The sequence below is a fragment of the Myotis yumanensis genome, unplaced genomic scaffold (genome assembly GCF_028538775.1).
Source record: "Myotis yumanensis isolate MYYU_CA2020_CCGP unplaced genomic scaffold, mMyoYum1.0.hap1 SCAF_2, whole genome shotgun sequence".
NCBI lineage: Eukaryota > Metazoa > Chordata > Mammalia > Chiroptera > Vespertilionidae > Myotis > Myotis yumanensis.
Genome location: NW_027223753.1, coordinates 6,701,334 through 6,724,888, shown reverse-complemented (window position 1 = coordinate 6,724,888; position 23,555 = coordinate 6,701,334). Strand labels below are relative to the sequence as shown.

General features: G+C 59.4%; 1 protein-coding gene across 2 annotated transcripts in view; it reads right to left on the bottom strand.

Moving 5' to 3' along the window:
• Positions 1-6,851: 6,851 nt before the first annotated feature.
• Positions 6,852-23,555, bottom strand: part of DISP3 (dispatched RND transporter family member 3) — a 60,954-nt gene continuing 44,250 nt past the window's right edge. For both annotated transcript variants that reach the window (XM_070403129.1, XM_070403130.1), the window contains exons 8-21: positions 22,386-22,534; positions 21,984-22,145; positions 21,010-21,171; positions 19,169-19,282; positions 18,113-18,249; positions 16,800-16,984; positions 14,762-14,892; positions 14,516-14,688; positions 13,638-13,764; positions 13,001-13,146; positions 10,270-10,429; positions 9,367-9,480; positions 8,850-9,016; positions 6,852-8,033 (exon numbers count right to left, since the gene is read on the bottom strand). In XM_070403129.1, the coding sequence (XP_070259230.1) occupies positions 7,671-8,033; positions 8,850-9,016; positions 9,367-9,480; positions 10,270-10,429; positions 13,001-13,146; positions 13,638-13,764; positions 14,516-14,688; positions 14,762-14,892; positions 16,800-16,984; positions 18,113-18,249; positions 19,169-19,282; positions 21,010-21,171; positions 21,984-22,145; positions 22,386-22,534 (2,290 nt within the window). In that variant the 3' untranslated portion in view covers positions 6,852-7,670. The remainder of the gene's footprint in view (positions 8,034-8,849; positions 9,017-9,366; positions 9,481-10,269; positions 10,430-13,000; positions 13,147-13,637; positions 13,765-14,515; positions 14,689-14,761; positions 14,893-16,799; positions 16,985-18,112; positions 18,250-19,168; positions 19,283-21,009; positions 21,172-21,983; positions 22,146-22,385; positions 22,535-23,555) is intronic.

The window sequence follows — 23,555 nt, the reverse complement described above, 5'->3', positions numbered from 1 at the left end:
CTCAGCCTCAAGGAGGGAGGGAGCGAGCAGCGTGGGGCCACACCACACTCCTCATCACTCCAAGGGCTCTGACTGGCACGCTGGCCACAGAGTGTGCGAGGGTCCCGGCTCTGCTCAGAGAAGGCACAGGCGGGCCTGCGGGAGGCTGCACGGGCCCCACCAGCTCCTGGTCGTGCCGGGTCGAGGACTTCAGCTGACGTTCGCTGATGGCTTGTTGGGGTGGAGGTGCGCCCCCTCCCCCGTTCCTCACGGCTCTCCTGCCTCCACGGTCCTCCCACAGCCCGCGAGCTTTCTCAGGAGCCACTGAAAGCCCCTCTCTCTCTGGCTTCAAAAACTCCTGCAGTCAAAAACTCAGGAGTGCAAAGATTTGTAACCAAAGCCTTCCTCCCATGGCTGTCTGCCCACAACCCAGCACCCCGCCCTGCCCCTACAGGGACCCACTGTTTTAGTTTTCTTCATGTTCCCTTCAGTTTCTTTATGCATATACAAGCAACAAGGAGCACAGATTCTCCCACCTGCCCCGTTTTGGTCTTTAAATATACTAGAGGCCCGACGCACGAAATTCATGCAAGGGGCTCGGCCCTCGCGGCCCCAGCTTCGTCCAGAAGGTCGTCCGGAAGGTTGTTCTGCTGTTCAGCCGTTTGGTCAATTTGCGTATTACGCTTTTATTATTATAGGTTTGTATTGATTTTAGAGAGGAAGGGAGAGGAAGAGAGAGAGATAGAAACATCAATGATGAGAGAGAATCATTGGTTAGCTGCCTCCTGCAGGACCTCGGTGAGGATCGAGCCTGAAACCCGGCATGTGCCCTGACCGGGACTCGAACCATGACCTCCTGGTTCATAGGTCAATGCTCAACCTCTGAGCCACGCCAGCCGGGCCCACCTGCACATTTTTTAAGCACACAGTCAGCATCGTGTACACACTGTTTTGCAACATTAAAACAGCTTGGCGGTTGTCAGCATATGGGCCCTTAGGAAGCTGCCTGCTCCACACTCACCGCTGCAGGGCATCCTGAAAGGCCGCTGCGATTCATCCCATCAGCCCCTGTGCGGAGGGAGGGTTCAGGGCTCCAGACAAAGCTCCAGGGAGTCACTTCCACCCATGGCCACGGTTAAGTTTATCAGCAGGATAAACTCAGGAGCCGGGTTGCTGAGTCAAAAGGATCAAGTAGTGATTCGATGGTTACTGCCAAATTCCCCTGCTTGGCTGGTGAACCAGTTTGCACTCCCACCCGTTTCCCCACAGCCTTGCCAACAGTGTGGTATCACACGTTTCTATTTTTTACAAACTGGATCGGCATAAAGTGGTCTCCTGCTCAAAAACACGCGAGTGACAGTAGGTAGGCGGGACATGCTATATTATGAACAAAGCAGCCAACAATTGGCTGGTCAGTGGCACCTTCTATACCCGCTCAAACAAATGAGGCCTCGTGCCAATTAGTGAGGCTCGTGCTACCTTAACAGAAGCAGGTTACACAAGGGCGTGCTTGCTCAGCACGTACAGTGCCGCTGCTGAGGCATTGCCCTCGGCGTGCGTGGGGCAAAGGGGCCTTTATCATAGTAACACTGACATGTCAGTGCATGCGTGTGGCGAGTGGGCCTTTAGTCTCCGGTGCACCCTGGTCAGGGCCCCCACACTCAGGGAAAGGACATGGTCAGCCAGCAAGGTGGATGTGGACACAACCCTCTATAGCTTGGGCTGGTGCTCCAGCAAAGAGCCACGTGAGAGAAGAGGGAGCCTTCATGGGGGAGGCGGCATCTGAACTGAGCCTTGAGAGAGTTTGACAGGTGTTGAGTGGGGAGAGGGTGGGGGACATGTTTGCATAGTCCAGAAGGGACATTGGGGATGTCTGGGGAGGTGAAGAGCCCAGCAAGGCCAGAGGACCTAGGAGGAGACGAGTCTGGAGGGGCTTTGGGTCAGGTCACAGGGGGCCTTGAATGTCATGGAGGTTTAACCTGTAAATGATAGGATGCCACAAAGCCTTTGAGAGGGTGTGTGGGGTGGGTGGGTGTTTAGTTGGGACTCTTGCTGGTTTGGCTCAGTGGATACAGCGTTGGCCTGCAGACTGAAGGGTCCCAGGTTTTATTCTAGTCAAGGGCACGTGCCCAAGTTGTGGGCTCAATCCCCAGTAGGGGGTGTGCGGGAGGCAGCCGATCAATGATTCTCTCTCATTGATGTTTCTATCTCTCTCTCCCTCTCTCTTCCTCTCTGAAATCAATAAAAATATATTTTTTAAAAAGTGAAAGAGAACCTTCCTCAAAGTGGCTTGAGGAAGAAAGGAACTGATCAGCTTGTTTATGAAAAAACCTACGTCAGCTTCAGGCATGGCTAGATCCAGGGGCTTAAGAGATGTCATCGGAAATTTGTCTTTCATCCTGGGCTCTGCTTCCCTCTGTGGGCCTCATTCCGAGGCAGGCTCCAGGCTCTCCTCCCACCGCCTGGAAATATCGGTCAAAGGAGAGCGCACCTTTCCCCGTAACTTCAGCACGTCCCCAGGAAGACACTCATTGGACGACTTGGGTCAGGTGCCCATCCTCAACCCATTACTATGGCCAGGAAGATGGAGTGCACTGATTGGTCAGGACTAGGTCCTCAGCTTCAATGGCACCACCAAACCTGGGTTGGGGTAGGATCCTTAAAATCAAGGTGCGATGACCAGAAGAGGGAAGAACAGGCTTCTCTGGGGAACGGATTAAAGGTGGGGAGATAAGAAAGATGCAGTTCAGGAAGAGGAGGAGGGAACTAGGAGAGGCTTTCTCTGAAGGCCTGGGGTGGGAGCCTGAGCACCTCCTTGTGGCCAAGAGGCGCATCCACCAGCTGCTGCGTCCTGGTTCCACAGCAAAGACTGCAGAGCCAGTCCCTAAGGCAAATCCAGACCGCCTTAGAGCAGGGCTGGGCAGAGACCAGGCCCCATGCCCGCCTGAGACCACCAGTGGTGTGTGCACAGTGGTGTTTGGAGCCCCCCCCTCAACCCCCCGCCGCTGCTGGGCCCATTTAAAAAAATATATTTCAGAGAGGAAGGGAAAGGGAGAGAGAGATAGAAACATCAATGATGAGGGAGAATCATTGATTGCTGGGCCCATATTTTAAGTCCGTTTGGAGTGACTGGTATTTCACAGGACTGCCCTGAGCCCCGAGTGCCAAAGGCCACGGTGTTTAGCCTGGGGAGCGGGTGAGAAGGCCGCTCCGAACCCCCCTGGAGTCCCCGGGAGGAAGAAGAGACTCGGTTGATCCTGGCAGCTCTCTCTGCAGCGACAGAGTGACGGGCCCGTCTGGGAATCTCGAGCAGAGGCCACTCCAGGAGCCTTCCTGTTGCTCTCCATTTACTTTGTGGGGTGGGTGTGTGACTCTGAGTCCGGTAGGCATGAGCGCCAAGCTCCTGAGGCGGCCAGATGTCCTCTCCTGGCCCCGTGAGCTGTCCCTTTCCCCGTCCACTGCCCCCAAAGGCTCCAGCCTCGTCCCCTCTAACACACGAGTCCCTTCTTTTAGGCCTAAACACCAGCCTGTGCTTTTTTGGCTCAAGAAGGCCTGTGTCTGATGGAGTGTATTCCCCCAGAGGCCAGGAAACGTGTCGTCCTCCTTGAAATCTCAGCACAGAAGCCACTTCCCCGGGGACCCCTCTGCCAACCAGGCCACCTGGCTCTGTGCCCTCACCCTCGAAGTCCTCTGGCTGGTGGTTATATAGTCGAGGAATCCTTTTATTCACAGTATTTCCGCCACCTTGACTAGAAGGCCTCTGAGGTCAGGGTCTTGTTCCCTTGTGTCCCTGAGGACGGAAACAGTGCCTGGCACCTAGGAGATGCTCAATCAACAGTTGGGGAATAAACAAATGAACAGACAACAGCTCCAGCGAGCACTGTCCTGCTCCTCGGATGTGAACAACGACGGGAACAAGAGAGATTCACACGGGGGTGGCCACTGGGGGTGGGCACTGGGCATGGCTTAATTTTAGAATCAAATCCAGGCAGCACAGCAGTGGAAGGAGTCAGACCCCCTGCCCCACTTTCCAGGGGATTAAATCTGTGTCGGTGGCTTGATTAAGGTCACCCAGGCAGGGCTGGAGCTGAGACTCCCAACTCTAGGGCTGGGTCCCTTCCTCTCAAAGGAGCATGCAGGGGGTGACTGCGGTGCGGGGAGGACCCTGGCTGCCCGGCTGGCCTGCCGCGGGCTGCTTCTGCCAGCCAGATCTCACCCTGTGCCGGGAGGCACACACTCCAAAGCCAGCTGCTTCCTGTCCCTGGGTTTCAGTTTCCTTAGCAGCGAAATAGGATAAACCCCTCCCTTCTGAGGAATGCCGTGAGGGTCCTGAGAGAGCATGGATGGGGCCTGGGGCAGGGGAGGCACTCCAAGAGAGCGCCATATCACTGAAGGGCAGAGGGAAGCAGGGGCCCGGGGAACCTTTGCCAGGGCAGGGGTCGCTCTGCCCCTCCTCGGCCCCCCGAATGCCTGCACATCCCAGCAGCCCCCGTCTCATTAATGCTCGGCAAAAGCTCATTAAGACCGTGAGCTGTGCATCAGCCGCAAAGGAAGGTCAAGGTTCTCTTCATGGGAGTGAATGCCCCTGGGACCTGCGGTGCAATATGCATACACAGAACGGAGGGGCATTCATTTGTAGGCAGTAGGCAGCCAGCTGTGTGCCCAGAGTTCTCCGGAGTTCCCAGAGCGTCACCCACAGCCGCACCCCAGCCTTGCCAGGACCCTGCCCTGGGGGGAGGGAGGGGAATTACCTGCCGAGAGCTGGGCAGAGCCGTCACTGCGCAGGGCCCGAGGGACGGGGACAGGCTGTGATGAGGAGCTGAGAATGCCATCGCAGAGGGTGCGGCTGGCAGGTGGCGGAGTGGGCGGGCCCTGGCCAGAGGCTGCCTGGTGGTGTGCTGCTTGCACTTGCCGTCCCCTCTTGGGGCCCCAGGCTGCTCCACTGTTAGATGGGAACCCAGCTCCCGGGAAGGTTATGACCTGGGGGTCAGGGGACAGTAACCCAGGCCTGGCTTCCTCTGCCCTTGACCTGCAGACCTAACAACCCCACAGCGCTCTGGGCAGACAGAGGCGGAGGGGAAGGAAGAGGACATGGGCCGAGTGAGGGTTTCCTTACAAATGGGCGTTGTTTGGAAGGCATGCAAGTGATATGCAAATGGCTTTGCCTCCACATTAAAACTAGGTTATTGGGAAGGTCTCCGGACAGGGACTTGGAAAGGGCAGTCCTTTCACTCCACACCTTCTGGAGTGACTTGTCCACTGGCCAGCCCCTCCCCTCCCACCTGGCCTCCTCCCACAACTTCCTGTTCCTCCCACAGTGGTCCCCGGAAGGAGTGGGAAAGGGGGGGGGCAGCTGTCACTCCCACAGCCCGCCCCCCCCACATGAGGGGGCTGCCGGAGCCCTGGGTGGGACCACCTGAATCCCTGATCAGCCCCTCGGGGCTGCGTGGTCCCCAGGCAACCCTGACCCTCAGCAACGGCGCTTTGCTGGGCCCCCAAGGGCTCAGGTTCATACAAGGTTGACGGGGAAAATGCTGAAGTGTGAGATATTGTACAAACTCAAGGGTTTCATTCCAAATGTTCTAAGAACGGGCCTCCCGATTTAAGCACCAACCTTGAACATTCCTGCGGCTGTCATCAGCCTTAATTTTCCGGGAGGCTGCCCACCGAACAGGGGGTGCACCCTCAGCAGGCGGGCGGGCTCGGTCTGGCCCCACCATCACTACCCGAGGGACCCAGCCCTGTCGGTTTCTTGGAGCCTTGGTTTCCCCATGTGTGACATGCGTCTGACAGCACCTACTCCTCAAGGCTAACCAATGAGCTGACCCACGTTCAGCCCCCAAAGATATGTGGAACCCTGGTACCTGTGACTGCGAGCTTACTTGGAAATAGGTCTTTGCTGATGATGGAGTTAAGATGAGGTCACCAGGTGGGCCCTAATCCAAGCCGACCGGTGTCCTTCTGAGAGGGGCGGTGATGGGAACGGGACAGAAAAGATGGGCCCGAGAAGGCGGAGGCAGAGATGTCCGCACACCAAGGCAGGCCAAGGATGCTGGCAACACCAGAAGCCAGGAGGAGCCAGGCTCGGAACACACCCTCCTCAGAACCTCCAGAGGAACCAGCCCTGCCAACACCTTCACTTTGGACTTCCAGCCTCCAGGACCGTGTGCGAGTGACTGTCTGTGGCTATAAGCCGCCCAGCTTGTGGCATTGTGTGATGGCAGCTCCAGCCGACTCACACAACCCTCGGCACAATGCCATCCGTGTGTCACCTGGCACCATTCATGGCTGGTTTGGCGTCTCACCACGGATGGTGGGTCTGTAGGTCTGACCTTCCCCCGACAGATACCAAGCAGCTCCTCGGTGCCAGGTGTGCGCTCGGCAGGGCACATGGCGTTGCCCACGTCCTGCGTCCTCAGCCCCCTTCACGCTCACAGACGGCCAGGCGAGCCGGCCTGGAGGCCACCCTGAGGACATCTTTCCCACTCTCAGGGCTCAGGCCCAGCTCGGCCTGTGTCCAGCTTCCCAGAGCTAGGGGCAATGTCTGCCCCAACGAGAAAGGTCAGGGCCCAGCACAAGGCCAGGCACGCCAACGGCATGTAAAGATGTCCCAACCTGAGAGCCAGATGGGCCCCTTAAAGAAAGGGGCACCCAGTGAGCCCCAAAGGCCCCCAGCCTTGACCTGGACCAGCAGAGCACTCCCTGGCCCTGGGCCCCAGCGGCCCACACGCTCCTCCCACCTCCATCTCCTTCCAGGCCAGCCCCACCCCTCACGCCAGGCTCTGGGCAGCATGCGGACACTGAGTTATTTCAACTTTAAGAACATGATACAGCCAGTGGTGCTTAAAATTCTCGTGTTAATGGCAGCGGTCTGCGGTTTCATTTCACTTTAATAGGAACCATCTGCTGTGAGCAGGCAGCGGGCACGGCCAGCTGGCCTCTCGGGGCTGCCCCTCCCCCAGGTTCCACCCCCAGAGTCAGGTCAGGGAGACGGCGGCTCTGTAAGGAAGGTTGTGCTGGGGCCACAAAGCCCTCGGGGAGGGTCTTGAAAGGGCCCCTTAAGGCCGGGGGCAAGGGAAGGACATGCAGAACCCAGGCTGGTCCCTATGTCCTCTCTGGCCGGGACCAGAAGGCCTGGGAGGACTCCGGGAGCACCCAGCACTGGCCTAGTAAAGCTGAAGTCGGGGAGGAGGGACAGGGGGTATACGAGGCCCCTGCCCTTGAAATCACTGTGCTTGCTCTTCCCGCAAAGTCCCCAGGGGAGGCATGGGGCTCAGGAAGTAGCTCTGGCTCTGCCACTGACCCAGCTACAGGTCGGTCACTTTGCCTCCTGGTGCCTCAGTTTTCACATCTGTAGAATGGGACCCCTGTCGCACCCACCTCAGCAAGTTGTGAGCACCGAGCAGTGTGGGAGGGAGACCTCCATGGTGCCCAGGCATGGGAGGAGGGCTGGTTTCTCCTGCTGTCAGGGGGAACCCAGTGTGGCTGCCAGCAGCCTGGCAGGGCAGGGCGGCAGCCGGCTTCACCACCCAGCTCCAGCTGGCCACTGGGATGAAGGCAGTGTGGGCCTCAGGTGGGAACAAATCTAGCTGGAGCCGAGCTGGGGAACAAAGTCCCTCTGGGGTCACAGGACCAGGGTCTCGTCCCCACCCACTGGACCAAAGTGAGCAAGTCAGGGCCCAGGGCCCGGGCTATAGGGAGGTCCCGTTGGGCAGAGGGATCTTATAGCCGCTCCACAGGAGCAGGAGGCAGGCGCCCAGCCCCAGGGCCCCCGCCAGGAGCACGGCGCCCAGGGCCTTGAGGAAGGAAGTCCTGGTCCGGGTGAAGGAGCCGGGTGCCATGATGCCCAGCAGGGCCGTGCTGACCGTGAGCGTGTAGAGGATGGAGACGCCCGTGTTGAGAGCGACGATCTTGCCGAATTTGGCGAATGGGGCGATGATGCAGAAGAAGAGGGGCACCGTGGCAATGACCGTGGTGAGGGCACTGGAGACGATGGCCACGCCCACGTGCCGCACGGCCTCCAGCGTCCGCCACTGGCGCTGCGAGTGGGCGTCCTGGGTGGGGGCGGGTGAGAGCAGGAGCTGGGGGCAGGGACCTGAAGTGACACGGCGTCCCTCCCTGCTTGGGGCCAGGGTTGGGGGCTTGGATGCTGGGTAAACATGCACCCCTGCCCAAGGCCAGCCCTGCCCCTGGGAGCCCCCGATTCTGCCTCCGTAAGTGGGATCATGATAGCGGCTACTCCACAGGGTTGGGGTGAGGATGACATGGTTCCCCCACAGTGGCTCCGTGCACAGTGGGGATGCATGAAGTGCTGCTATGACAACCAAGATGCTGATGATCTGCACAGTAGGTCCTCATAAATGGGAACCCTAACTGGAACTGATTTCCTTCTTTTGACCAAAAGCAGCTAAATGTGTAAATAACTTATTTATGAGTGTTTTCACATCAATACAATTCCGAATAAGGATAAAATGAAAAGTTTCTGACCCAGAGCTGTTTTTGGCCCTGAGTCAAGGGCATGTTCTCAGTAAGCCACACAGGGCCAGCTGGTGGCCTCGGGGTCATGAACGAGGACCCAGCCCTGCTCCGCGAGCTGCAGAACGAGACTCGGACTCAGGAGCCAAGAAGCAGGAAAGGCCCTTGGATGCCGCCTGGTCCGACCCCTCACGCTCACTTAGGGAGGCTGAGGGATGGACCCGCCCGGGCCCACAGCGCGGCTTTGGGGGAGCTGTCTCGGAGCTTACGTCCCTTGGGATATGGGCCCTGGGAGCCACAGCTTCTAGAACACACCTGGGCGTGAAGGAGGTGTCCCTCTGCTGCACTGAGGCGGGAAGGCTTATGGGGAGCTGTAAGGCAGGCAGGCTGCTCACCTCGGCCTGGTGGGGGGGCAGGTTCTCTCCGGCCAGCAGGTAGCCCTCCACCAGGTGGACGCAGTAGTCCACGGAGGAGCCGACGAGGATGGACAGCGAGATGGCTTCCACGGCGCCCATCTCCCAGCCGCTCCAGTACATGATGGTCACCACGAGGCAGACGATGCCTGCGAGGCAGGGGCAGCAGCAGGCAGCTCAGACCTGCCCACCACACAGTCCCGGAGGATCTGGGGGAATTCAGAAGGCCCCTGGGGGATGGGGTGAAGTCTCGAGTGGGGCCCCCACCTCTGGTGGCAGGAGGGCCAGGGCCGGAGAGAGCTGGGGGGACCCAGGTGCACTGGGTGTCCCTGGGCCCACAGCTATGAACCCCTGTCACCGGGACAACACCGAGCAGAGGGGCACTTTGCCGGGGGTCAGGGTGGGGTTGGTCAGGAAGCCATCTCTGGGGAGAAGGGACAGTTAAGGGCTGAGAGAACGCTGCCGATGGGCGGCCACCAACGGGACCCCGGCCACATACCCAGGATGCTCAGCAGCACCGGCAGCAGGAGCAGCACGTGGGTGGTGAACACGGCCACCGCGGCCACGCAGATGAGCAGGGAGAGGGCCAGGCCGTACAGGGCGCTCTGCACCCCTGTGAGGCGACAGAAGGGGGTCCTCAGCCGGGCTGCGAGGTGGGGCGCCCACAACCCTCCCTCACCCTCAGGGTTCAGAGGTCACAGGGGTTAAACCGAGGGCACAGTCACAGCTGGCTGTGTCACTCTGGGAAAGTCACTTGACCTCTCGGAGCCTCCATTTCTTCATCTGTAAAATGGGGCAATAACAGTGTTTAACCCACAGGCCTCACTTGGAGTTTAAAGGGATAGCACAGCCTGGCTGGTGTGGCTCAGTGGTTGAGCATCGACCTATGAACCAGGAGGTCACAGTTCCATTCCAGGTCGGGGCACATGCCCGGGTTGCGGGCTCGATCCCCAGCGTGGGGCGTGCAGGAGGCAGCCAATCAATGATTCTCTCATCATTGATGTTTCTATCTCTCCCTCTTCCTTTCTCTCTGAAATCAATAAAAATATATATACTTTTAAAAAGAGATAGCACAGGCCAGGAGCACAGGGCCTGGCACCGAAATGATACCAGGCGGCCATATGGCCATTGCTTTCCCTTTCTAGGTGGCCAAATTCAGGGCCAGAGAATGTGGCCAGATGCCCTGAGCAGGGGGACCGAACTCCGGCTGCTGATCAGTGTTCCCAGCCGCTGGGTCCTACTGTTTCTCTCCAGGGCTCTAGGATGGAGAGGATGACAAGTGTGGCTCAGAACAGCCACGGCCTGCCCTCCCTGCCCCGGTCACCTCCCTGTCTGCGGCCACCACCCACCCCACCCGCCGCAGGGAGCCTGGGGGGAGGGGTGGGGCCGGGCAGCTGCTCGCCTATGATCTCCATGAAGATCTGCTTCCAGTGCTCGCAGGTCTGGAAGCCGCGGCGCAGGGCCGAGCCCTCCGGGAAGGTCTGCAGCTGCTGCTGCAGGAAGCTCTCCCAGCGCAGGTAGTCGGAGTAGGTCTGGAAGGAGGACTTGCCCTTATACGTGGTCTGTGGGGGACACAGCCAGTGAGACGGACGGGTGGCTGTGGCCCCCTCGCCCTTCCCAGGCCACAGCTGTTCTCTCCCAGGGCAGATGCAGCCAGTTCGTGGCCACCTGTGAACAGAGGGTGTTGTCTGTGGGGAGTGAAGGGCAAGCCAATCCAAGATGACCGCCCGCCAGCTTCTGGGGACATGTATGATTCTCACAGCCATGGCCGGTTCCAGGGCACCGAAGTCGCTGCCCCGTTCCCAGAGCCACCTCAGCTCCCAGAGCCCCTGTGGTCTGTGTCCCACCCTCGGCCTGCAAGCCAGCTCCCGCTCATCCTTCAAGGCTATGTCCTGTCTCCTCCAGGAAGCCTTCCTTGATACCCCAAGGTGGGCAGCCTCTGCCCTCTGCAAGAAACCTATTGAGAGAACCTATCATTACTATTTCAGTGGCCAAATTCAGGGTCGGAGAATGGCCTGATGCCCCGAGTAGGAGGGGACCCAAACTCTGAATCGTATTTCTCATCACTGCCCGGCAACCTGCCCGCCTCCCCTGGCTGGACTGAGTCCAGGGAGGCCAAGCGTGGCCTCTGGTTCACAGGGCCCGGTGCTGGGAGCTGTGGGGGGAGGAGAAGACACGGTGCTCCCCCTCCTCTGGACCTTCCCCCTGTGTGACCTCACCGGCCACTCCCTGAGAACAGACATGTCCAGTGTGTCTGTACACATATGTGTCTGTGCACACGTGTGTGTGTGTGTGTGTGTGTGTGTGCATTGAGGGTAGGGTGGAGGTGGTCAGCTTGGACGTGACATCTTTCATGTCGAGAAGCCTGAGCAGGAATCCTCTCCTCTCTGAAACTGTCTGAGGTTTCAGCCTTAAAAAGGAAGGACACTCTGCCGGGCTGGCGTGGCTCAGTGGTTGAAGGCTGACCTATGAACCAGGTCATGGGTTGATTTCCGGTCAGGGCACCTGCCCGGGTTGCGGGCTCGGTCCCAGGAGGCGGCGTGCAGGAGGCAGCTGATGGATGATTCTCTCTCATCATTGATGTTTCTCTCTCTCTCTCCCTCTCCCTTCTGCTCAATAAAAACATATTTTTTTTTAAAAAGGAAGGACATTCTGACTCGTGCTACAGCCTGGACCAACCTGGAGGACAGTATGCCAAGTGAGATGAGCCAGACACAAAAAGACCAATCCTGTGCGATCCCACCTATGTGGGCACCCAGAGGAGTCAGATTCACAGAGGCAGGGAGGAGGGTGGTGGGTGCCAGGGCAGGGGGAGGGGAGCGGGGAATTAGTGTTCAATGGGGACAGAGCTTCAGTTTTGTAAGACGGACAGTTAAGAGATAGATGGGGTGGTGGTTGTACAACAATGTGAATATACTGAATATTACTGAACTATACATCCAAGATGGTCAGTTTTCTTACACATATTTCACCACAGTTAAAACAACTTCCTGGGCTTTGAACTGGTGTCTGCATTAGCCTGGGGTTCACTGAGGGATGGGAGGGTCCCTGGGCCCCCCTCGCAGGCGGTGGCGGTTTGGTGGGCTGTGCCGTGAGTGGCACACGGGGCGGGAAGGAAAGCAGGGGTGGGGACAGAGAACAAGAATCGGCTTCCACTTGTACCCGCATCACTGTCATCCTCACTCCCCAACGCCCTCACGTGGTGTCCCTGCTGCTTCTCGGTGGCCATTGGAGGGCAGGGATCTGTGACCCTGTTCTCTAGACGAACTTGAGGCCACAGGGGATGAGCTATTTGCTCAGGGACACAGAGCCCACGGGGGTCAGAGGAGGACTGGGCCCAGGTCTTAGCAGGGAGGCAGCAGGGGCAGCTGGGCAAGGCCCGCAGATGCCCAGGGCATGGGTGTGCATGTCTGTATGTGTGTGTGTGTGTGCGCACATGTGTGCCTCCTTGGGCAGAGCCCAGGAATGTCGGGGTGAGAGAGGAAGCAGTGAGCTATGGGATGGCCAGTCCCTGGCTTCCCAGGCCCCCTAGGGGGAGCCCCCCACATGGCAGAGGGGAGCATCCTGCTCTTTCCCCAGCCCCCACCCACCTCTGCCCCTGCAGCCCAGAGGCTGCCAAACAACTAGACCCAGGCAGGTGGGGAGGGAGGGTGCAGGGAGCTGCTGGCCGCCTGCATGTAGAAAGGCTGAGCTCTGCCCTGGCTGGTTTGGCTCAGCGGATAGAGCATCGGCCTGTGGACCAAAGGATCCCAGGTTTGATTGCGGTCAAGGGCACATATCTCAGTTGCAGGCTCCTCCCCGGCCGGGGCCCCAGTCAGGGCTCGTGCAGGAGGCAACCAATCAATGTGTTTCTCTCACATCGATGTTTCTCTCTGTCTTTCCCTCTCTCTTCCACTCTCTTTAAAAACCAATGGAAAAATATCCTCGGGTGAGGATTAACAAAAATAGAAAAAAGAAAGAAAGGCCGAGCTCTGCGGCTCTGTGGTTTGGCCTCCACCTGAGCTCACTCACAGGTGACCTGGACGAGCAGTCACACCCCTCTGGGCCTGTATCCCCCTCTGAAGAGCAAGCTCTCTGCTCTGGGACAAGGGCCAGGGACCAGGGGGGCGCACGGGAGGCCACCGGGGGCTCACCGACTCAAAGGCCATGGAGATCCACTGCACGCGCCCCTCCTTGACACCCACGGCCCCGTGCGACAGCTGCCCCGGGAGCAGGTTGGGCTCAGGCAGCTCCTTGCACTCAGGGTGCAGCATCTGCAGGAAGGCGGAGATGCTGTAGCCTGCGGGGAGGAGGAGAGAGGGGAGGCGGTTACCTGGGAGGGCACCCCACCCCCGGATACCCCTCCCACCTGGCACTACTGCTCACCTGTGTGTGTGCATGTGGGAGGGGCACAAGCACTCCCTCTAACCTCCAGGTTTAAAGTGTGTGTAACCATTGGCAACGTCAGGAACCCACAACACTCATCTGCCCCCAGGGTGGAAAGTGACATCTTGTGCCCTTTCAGGGAGGCCTGGGGGCACCTGTGGGCCAGCCTATGTCCCCAATTTTGGAAAAGCTACTCCTGCAGGTGTGCCCACGCACACCACACCTATCACCACACACGGCACCTCTGGGCCAATTCCCATTCACACATGAGCCCATCACACATGAGACACACAAATGTTCGCACAGCCCCGACCCCAGTGTGGACACTCAAGCACTCATGCGTGTCTGCAGATACCCTGGTTCCCCCAGTCCCTCCTCCCTCTGAGGGCCTGGCTCCCCACACACCTGAGGGCAGGCACTGGGCCCCGCCTGGCTTCACCAGCTCCAAGTTCCCCGCGATGGCCTTGCAGAGGCGGCACAGGTGCCCAATTTCTTTGAAGAGGTCAAAGCCGCTGTCATAGATGACGCTGCCCTTTCCCAAGGAGACACAAGCGGCGCAGGCCGCTCAGTGAGCCGGGAACGCAGCCCTGGGTCCCTCAGGCTCCCCTCCACCCCCACCCACTTCCTGCTTTCTCCTCCCCCTCCCCACAGCCAAACCCCTCACGTCCTCCCTGGCAGGCGGCCTGTTCTCCTCCCAGCCTCCCAGCCTCCTCTGAACACCACGACTCTTGGGCTGGCCTGAGCAGACAGATCTCCGCCCGCCCGCCCCTCCCCCCCCCCCACCCCCCACCCCCGCCTCGGCTCCCCAAAGGACTTCCTGTCTGACCCTGGACTTGCAGGTGGACTGACTGCTCAAGGCAGCGGCCCGATCGCGCCACATCCAGTCCTTCCTCCCACATGCCCCGCTCCCACTGCGCGCCAGGAACACACGTCACAGCCCCGTCAGCCTTCTCCCTTCAAATGCCCAGCACAGAACACAAACGCGTACGAGGGGAGAGAGACCCCACAGGCGGGGACCCCTGCAGCCGAAGGGCAGGCAGCTTTGCACATGTATTATCTTCATCTCCACACCAGCCCCCATGGTGAGGGACAGCCAACTCAGACCCCCAATGTATCCAGATTCCTGGGTGATTCTGAGACCTCAACTCTGCTCAGTCCTCAAAAGAAACGAGAGCCAGGGGCTGTGGGGGTCCTGGCAGCCTGGGGAGGGCGTGTGGAGGGCTGGGGGGGTGGCCTCTGAGCAAGCCTGCTTAGTCGGGCCCTTCGGCACCTGGTCCACGTACCGGGTCTCCGATGACATGGTTGTCCACCTGTCGAGTGCGGTTGATGCCCACGATGCCGAAGACCACGAAGACCATGGCCCCCGTGTCCACCAGCGGCCGCACCGCCGGCTTCCCGCAGCCCGTGTTCACGCAGGGGTTGAAGCCGAAAGTGGCCGAGAGGCGGGCCCTGGGCCCTGCAGGGGAGTCACAGTTGTACTGGAGGCGGGCCCAGCCCCCCAGGCCCCACTGTGGTCTCCCCACAAGTACCTTTCTCACTGGGCACATAGAAGAAGCCTTTGGTGGGCCCGTCGGGGCTGGAGCTGAGCAGGCAGCCGGGAGGCGTCGCACACACGCGCCCATGGAAAGGCGGCCTGTGGTACTGTGCAAAGTACAGCTTCCTGTGGAGGCAAGGAGGCCGGACTGAGGCCAGGGAGGCTGGGAGGACTTGAGGAGGCGAGGCAAGTGCGGTCATGTGTGGGGTTGAATGAATGCAGGGGATAGATGGGGCTCCCCCAGCACAGGGATTTGGCCTCCAGTTGGGGGTTGGGGATTGGAGGCCAAAGCCCACTGTATGGGCCTGCTCAAGGCCCGTCCCTACATGAGTGTCTCCCCACCTGTGGCCTGAGGGGTGCAGGAGACCAACAGTTTCCAAACTGCCCTCTAGGGGGTGCAAGAGTTCACAGAGGGGTCCAAGGCCAGCCTTGAGGGTCCCTGCTCAGGAGCTCCCTGATACCGCCTCACCTCAACCTCAACAGTTAAGGGGACTCAAGAGTCTGCCTTGAAGAAAGGGTTCTACGATCAGTTTGCTGGCCACTGGATCTGATGTAGCTCAAGGTTCTTTCTAGAAAGTTCTAAGTTCGTCCCGGAAGCCTGCCCCCAGTCGCTGTGGTGTACATGCAGAGTGAGCCCAGCCCTGAGCTCGGGGGAGGGTGGGCAGAGGGACCCCCATCCCTGAGCCAAGGTGCCCAGAAGAAGGGCCCAGCACGCCCTCCTGCTCACCCCCTGTCTCCTGCCTCACCCCTTGGACCCAGGAGGATCTCAGCCTTGCGTGGGGGCTGGATGTCCTGGGGCCAGGCCGCCAGAGACCACAGCCCCGGGCGTTCCCCATGTGGGGGGGTCCCCCTCTCCCCCCCTCCCCCTGCACTGCTTTCTAGACCAGGGCAGCCTGGCTCCTCCTGTTGGAGCACGTGTCATAATTTGTAATGACACTGAGGTTGACTTGTTAGCGGCTGCCTCCCGCTAGTGGGCCCGAGGGCAGCGGGCAGCTGTCTCGTTCACCACTGCACCCCCTGTACCCCCAGCACCTGCACGGTGCTGGTTCGTCGGTGTGCAGTGTTTGCTAAATGAATGAATGGAGAAAAGCCAAGACCCTCGGCTGCTACAGCTCATTGGACAAGTGCATGTGGGGGCCTGGCCCAGAACTCGGGATGCAACCTGAGAAAAGACACCCCCAGCTGCTCCGGATGCCCCCAGCTGCTCCGGATGCCCCCAGCTGCCTCAGGATGCCCCCAGCTGGCCCCAGATGCCCGAGGCACAGAATGCAGTGAAGCGTTTGGGGCACTTAGATCAAGCCAGGCAGAGGCAGGGCCTGAGCGTACAGTAGGGAAACACGACAGACGGTCCCTCCTGTCACCTTGCAGCCTGAGGAGGGACACTAAATATTTCCTGAATTAGTGATATATGGAGAGTGTTGAAGTGCCTGGGAGAGGAAGTGCAGAGCGTATTCATTCAGCAGCCAGCTACCAAGTGTTTGTGGAGCACCCGCTGACACTGGGTGCTGGGGGCAGAGCCTGAACCAACAGTGCCCACTGCCGGGTGCGCCGGGCTCCTGAGTAGGTCAGTAAGATCCCAGGTGGTGACGGGGCCAGAGAGCGATGAGAGACCAGGTGTGGCTATTTTAACTGGGGAGGGAGCTGTGGTCTGAGACAGCCTCTCCTGGGGGCTGAAGCCTGACTCTTCAGAAGAAGTCGGCCCCACGAGGAGCTGGGGAACGGAACAGCTTTGTAGGCAGAGGGAACGGCAAACGCAAAGGCTCTGGGACGGGAGCTGCCTGCCCTGCTGAGGAACAGAGAGGAGGCCTCGTGCCCATCGCGAGGGAGGGAGGCAGATGGGGAGCAGGCCATGCTGCCATCTTTCCGGTGTCCCCACGCTCCTGTCCTGGGCAGAGCCATATCAGAACAGATGTGCGGAAAGGGACATGGGTTTCTTAAAGGCACCTGCTGGCTAGAGGGACAGAGAGAGGGGGAGAGGGAGGGAGGCGAGGGGGCGGGGCCGGTGGCAGCGGGCTCATTTGCAAGGCTGTTACCGGGTGTGCTGCTGCTCCTGGGCGGCCACGTAGAAGCTGAAGTCGAACTTCCAGCCCCGCTTGGCATCGCAGGCCAAGGTCGTCACCATCCACCTGCGGGCGGGGCTCGCCGCCTGGAGCTGCCCTACTGTAGACATACAAGCGGTCAGCTTCCTGGTGAAGTTACCAAAAGGCGCTCTATACACCTAGCAGTGGATCGACAGAGACAAGACACGTGACTCCGGGAGGCTGCCTCGGCCTGCGCCCAGCCTCAGGCTCCGGCCCCTCCCTCCTCTGCCTGTCCCACCCGGTCCCGGCCCCCCGAGTGGAGCGGACGAGAGAGCTTTGGGCAGAAACACAGGAGGCCTGGGTTCGAGTTGGAAAATCGGGCAAATCCTCCCTTCCCTCTCTGGGCCTCAGTCTTTCCTTCAACGGGGCATCTCTTCCATGCCAGGCCCTGAGCTGGCTCTGAGAACACAGTGAGCAAGGTGGGCGTGGTCCCTGCCCTCATGGCCTGCGATGACCACAGCTGTAGGTTCTTTTAAGGGCCAGAAATTAAACAATCATGATGATAAGACAGGATAAACCGGCAGGGGAAGAGGAGGGCAAACCAAGAAGGATGGCCAGGACAGGGCTCCATGGCAGCCGATGCTTCTGCTGAGCCCTGAGTGAGGCGTCAGCATGCATTAAGCTGGAAGGAACGTTTTCTAGTGGGAACAGCAATGCAAAGGCTCAGAGTCAGGAAATGCCTCAGACACCTCATCTTTCAAATGGACAAATGTGCTGACACATGTTAAGTGTCACTTTGGAGCGTGTAACATGTTAAAGAAACGATTCCTGCGAAGGAAAAACTGGAGGCCTAGGCTGGCCTTTGGAGGCTTTTTCTGGGGCTCTGGAGCAGCCACCAAGAACAACAGTCTAACTAGTGGCTACCACTCACTGAGCACTTACTAGGCTCCAGATGGTACGCAATGCACAGGCCTTACCTCATGCACCTCCAGCAACCCTGGCTGCTACTTTTCATATCCCCATTTCACAGATGAGAAAACTGAGGCTCAGGGAGACTAAGTAATCAGCCCAAAGACACACAGAGCATACATGGCAGAGCCAAGACTCGAACCCAGGCCTGGCTGACTCGGTAGCCCATGCTCTCGCCACTCCGTGGGTCCCTGCCACAGACCCGGCTACTGGCGGGAGACTCCTCATCGGCCTGCAGTAGCTCCAGCCTCACAGACCCGGCCTCCCCCTCCCTGTGCGGCCAGTGCCCATCAGTGTGGCATTGAGGGCCCCCTCCCCTGGTCGTGGTGGCTCTCTTCACGGCAGCCCGGGCTTACCTGGAAGGAGGGCACCTCCCCGTCCCCAGGGGACACGATCTGCCAGGGGGCAGGCAGGCTGGCGTTGAGGGAGAACCTGTAGACAGCCGGGCGGCCTTTACTCTTCACCTTGGACACGTACACGGTGCTGGGGGAGTCTAGGGGACAAGGGAGGGTTGGAGGGGGTGGAGTTACCGGGACTGGCTCCCCCTGACCCTGGAGCAGTCCTCCCTCTGCTGACTGAGGAGCTGAGACCTGACCTTGGTGGTGGTCACCAGGATGAGGTGGCTGCACAGACAGTGGGGGACGAGGTGGTGGTCAGCGGTTTCGGGAGGGGAAAGGGAGTGGCAGTGATGGGAATTGTTGGTGGAGCTGTGTCGGCATGGACTAGACCAGTGGTCAGCAAACTCATTAGTCAACAGAGCCAAATATCAACAGTACAACGATTGAAATTTCTTTTGAGAGCCAAATTTTTTAAACTTAAACTATATAGGTAGGTACATTGTTATTAACTTAATTAGGGTACTCCTAAGGCTTAGGAAGAGCCACACTCAAGGGGCCAAAAAGCCGCATGTGGCTCGCGAGCCGCAGTTTGCCGACCACGGGCACTAGGGGAATGAGTGACGCCAGTGATGGGAGCAGTGTGAACGGTGGGGCTGGGGCTGCTAAGGACAATGGTGGGCACAGATGGGGTGACCATGGTCATATAGAACTGCCCTGTGGGGCACTTAATTCCAACACGTGTCCTAGCACCCCGGCTCTGATGGAGGCCCCAGCGTCGGGAAGCCCCTGCCCTCCCCCACTCAAGATGGGTTTGGTGCACAGGGCAGGTTCACGGGCACCACAGGCTGGGCTGGAGCGGTGGCAGGAGGGGAGCCCACAGCTGGCTGGGGACAGCTGGTGGGACAGGGGCGGAGGGCCCGGTTCACCCTGAGTCCACCTGCCACCCAGCCCCTCCACAGCGACCCAAGAACACAGGCTCTTGTCCCACCGCCTGCTCTCCTCACGGGCTCCCATGCCCTAGCACCCCAGGGTCTCCCGACACCCCCACCCCAGGCAGCCCCCACGCCCACTGACCCTGCGGGGTGACCTCCGGCCGGCTGGCCCACAGGACCCCGGAGCCCCGCTTCTTCTTCTCCAGGGACGTCCGGATGTTGTTCTGCAGGCTGTGCGGCTTCTCCTGGAACAGACCTACCCCCACCCCGAGCTGGGTCAGGGGCAGCAGGGCCGACCTGGCTGGGCCCGGCGGGGGTGGGCAGGGGTGGTGATCGGTGACAACCCCATGGACTTGGAGCCCAGGGCCCTCAGCTTGGGGAGAGGGAGTGTCAGGGGTCTGAAAGAAATTAAGCGGAACTAATAAATAAATAAATAAATAAATTAATTAATTAATAAAAGACATCGAATATTGAATGTACAGGAATCTTAAGGCAAGAGAAAGGCAGCCGCCAGCCAGAGCCTCCTGAAGCTTCCCCCCCTCCTCGCCGGGCCTCACTGCCCTCCTGTCAGATGGGTGACACCGACCTCCAGCGGGGGCTGAGGACCACGGGGACGCCGCTTCTCATGCTCTTCGCTGGCGATAGATGCTCAATTAGAGCACTTATAGGGGCAGCTAGAAACGGAACGTTCCCAGCGCAGGCATGCTGGAGGCTCTCGTTTTGCCCAAGCATTGCAGATGGGTGTTGTTTGTTAATGAGAGAAACGTCACACCTCCAACAGTTTAATCCTCACAACACTCCTAGGAGGTCGCTGTAATTAACCCCATTGGACTGGGAAGAAAGCAGAGGGTCCGGGAGGTTGCGGGACCTGCAGAGGAGCCGAGAGGCTGAGAGCTCCAGGAGGGCCTGGGCTTGTCTGCCCCTAAAGCCTTTTTGCTACAATCAGGAGGGGTCCCTTTAAGAGGCAGCCCCGAGAGCTAAGAGACAGAAGAGGCTGGGGGCTGGACTCCGACTGGGGTCCTGGTCCTTCTCCAGCTGCTTCCGGGAACGTCGGGGTCACCCTGGGGTCTGTCCCTCTGTGACATGGGAGTGGACGCGGCTTGTGGCCTCCTGGCCCCGAGGGATTGCAGGAGCCCTGGGAGCAGCGGTGATCACGGAGCTTAATCTGTGAGCCCAGGCGGCAGGAGAGGAGCCGGGATGTGGTCTGGGGCTGGCTCCAATCTAGGAGGGGCTCTGCGGGCACCTCTCCGAGCTGCAGTCAATTATCATGCATTTGGCTGATGCCATTACCGAGGGGAGGCCAAGTCAGTGCGAACACCGCCCTAATTAGACGAAGGCAATTACAGCAGCCAGCGATCTCCTCCCAGGAGCTGGCGCAGTCGCCCAAGCATCTTCTCATTTGGTTTCTAATGGCCCAATCAAAGCTGGGTGACCTTGGGTCGACTCCCCTGCCCTAACCCTGACTTCAGGCTCCCCTCTGTAAAATGAGGGCCTGGCCCAGGATCTCTAAGGCAAGGAGACATGTTTGTCTCACCACCTTGCTCATCCTGGACATGCACTGTCACTAAGTCCTATGGGTCTCACTCCCTGAATGTCTCTTGACTCCACTGCCACCATCAGCGTGCTGGCCCCAGCCCCCCACCGTCCCTCCCTTCCAGCCTGGCTAACCCCTTCCCATTCCTCCAGTCTCAGCTTAGATGCTGCCTCTTCCAGGAAGCCTTCCATGATGCTGCGCTCCGCAGTCACCCTGTTCTTCCTCCATCACAGCTCAGGTACTATGACAATGGCTGGCCTCTAGCAGTGGGAAGAACTCCCTGAGCTTAGGAAGCTGGTCCTACCTATTGCGGCCTCCCCAGCGCCAGGCAGCCGACACCCAGGATGCATTTGTTTAATGAAATGTGGGAACACGGAGCATGGGCCTCACGTCTTTCAGGCTAACACTCCTTGAGACCCCGCAGGGGACCCCCAGATGGGAACCCTCACCTGAACAGGTGATACAGGAGATGCCCTCAGCGCTCAGGTTGTACTTGAGGTCCAGCAGCACCTGGATGTTGGTATCGGGCCGGAAGAGCAGCGGGGCCCGGCTGGCGGGGCGGAGCCGGCTGGCAAACACCAGGGACAGGATGAGGATGGAGACGAAGAGGCCTGCGAGGGAAGGAGGCCACACTAGGCGGGGCTGGGGCTCCGGCAAGGCCTCCAGAGTCTTGGCAAAGGGCTGCTCCCTTCATGGGGGAGCAGGGGGCAGGGTCTCCCATGGAGTGGGCAGACCCCACATGCCAGCCTGTGGGTGGAGCTTGCTAGGGATCGGTCCTCCGGGGGTGGGGGTTGCTTGTTATGCGTCACTTGGGAATCAGACTATAAGCCACAGGCTCACACTCCTGGACAAGCAGTCACCATCTCAGTGCATTTAGTTTATAGAGAGCTGACTCGTCCAGTGTTTGCACACAACCCTAAATACCGTCCCTGATAATGAGGATAACAATAATGGCACTTGGAGTTTATTGAGCACTTACTGCATGCCGTGCACTGGGCTTTAGTACATGCACTGTGCCATGCCTTCCAAGTGCCATAGAGACAGACCCTGTAATTATCTTCAACCACAGGACGGGAAACTGAGGCGCAGGCTGGTGGACATAGCCAAGGTCGCACAGCTAGCACAGGGTACAATGAGGAGTCCAACTCGGCCGAGCTGGTCTAACTTCAGAGCCCAACACGATGACTGGCGCATAGTAGGTGCTCAATAAACAGAAGCTGTTGAGGACCAGCTTCATTGGACACAGGAAGGAGGTGAGGCTCAGGGCGAGTGTGGATGCCAATGCAGGTCTCTGACCTCTCACTCATCTGTAGGACGGGGTGGGGTCCCAGCGCCTACGTGTCCTTTGGGAGAGTCTGCTCCCCATACTCTGACACTAGGAAGAAGCTATAAGATAGAGGGGGAGGAGGGGGGGTCCACTTACCTACAATCACCCAGCGGCTCTTGACAGCTGACCACAGGACCCAGTGGTGAAGCAGCTCCTGCAGCTGAGCGATGAGCTGCCCCCGGCTGCCCCTGTCAGGGACGGGCTGCAGGCCGGTGGGGGGCACAGACACCAAAGACACGTCCCCCAGCTCCAGAGACACTGGCGGGCAGAGTGGGGGCCTGTGAGAGGCCTGGCCCAGACCCGAGTCAAAGCCCGCCCTGTCTCCACCCTCTCCGCCCTGTCTCCACCTTCTCCGGGGAAGCCCAAACGTTCGATGGGGAGCCCCCAGGCCATTGGCCCAGCCCCCTGTCTCAGGGCCAGCCCTTCCTCAAACCATCTTGTCCAGAGTCACTCCCCTGGCCAAGGCAGCGCCAGGGTCAGGCCTGCGCCACCTCTTACCTGGCTCCTCCTCTACATTCAGCAAGGGGATGTCATCGTCCAGGTAGGGCAGGGGGCCCTGGGCGGGGCCACCCCCGGCCCGCTCCGGAGTGGCGAACACATCCCCGGGGAAGTGCAGGGAGCTCTTGCGGCCACACTTCTGGTGGCAGCTATGGAGAGAGTGGGGAGAGGGGTGAGCCCCGATGGTCTGGGTGTCCGGGGAGACTGGGGCCGGGTCCTGGAGACCACAGGAACCCAGGTCTCACGCCGCCACTGACATCTCACCCGGCACATTCACCATGGACTCCAGAAACCTGCCCTGACTGCCTTCCATCACCCCAGCGACTCCTTTGAGGGACAAATAGTGACCAAGCAGCCATTACCCAGGGAGCAGGGATGACAACGTGCAGACCCCCACCCATCACGGTGACCAAAGCAAGGGTCCTGCCTGTGCTGGCCCAGGCCCCGGGGCCCTGACCCGGGAGGAGAAGGAAGTGGGGAGGGCTGAGCGTGTGGCCACGGCCTTGGTGGAGAGAATGTGGGGGAGATGAGGCTCGGTGCCAGGCAGCAGCTATCAGCCCCAGGTGAATTCTCTCACTCAATCCTCACAGGAATCCTGCCCAGGAATTACACTCGTTTCACCGACACAGACAAGCCAACTGAGACGCAGGGAGGTTGAGTCCTACGCCCAAGGTCCCAGCTGCAGAGCAAAGAGGCTGAGGTTGGAGCCCAGGGCTGGGCAGACTGCCCACTGCGTCCACTGTGTCCCCGGCCCCAACCTGGGGCTGGGGGTGAAGATGGAGATGGGGGGGCCATATTTGGTATCTCTGTAGAGATTAGAAAACGCATTCTTCCCCAAGACTTTTTGCCTCTGTCCTGAAACTGTCATAGAAATAGTCAAATGAGGCCCAGCTGGTGTGGCTTAGTGGTTAAGCGTGGACCCATGAACCAAGAGGTTACTGGTGCAATTCCCTGTCAGGGCACAGGCCCAGGTTGTGGGCTCGATCCCCAGTAGGGGGCGTGCAAGAGCCAGCCAATCGATGCTTCTCTTTCATCAATGTTTGTATCTCTCTATCCTTTTCCATTCCTTTCTCTCTAAAATCAATAAAAACATAAAAAAAAGAAATAGTCAGATGTGAATGCCCACAGTGCACGGCAGTGCCTCAGCTGGAGTGGCCTTGGGCAGTGCCA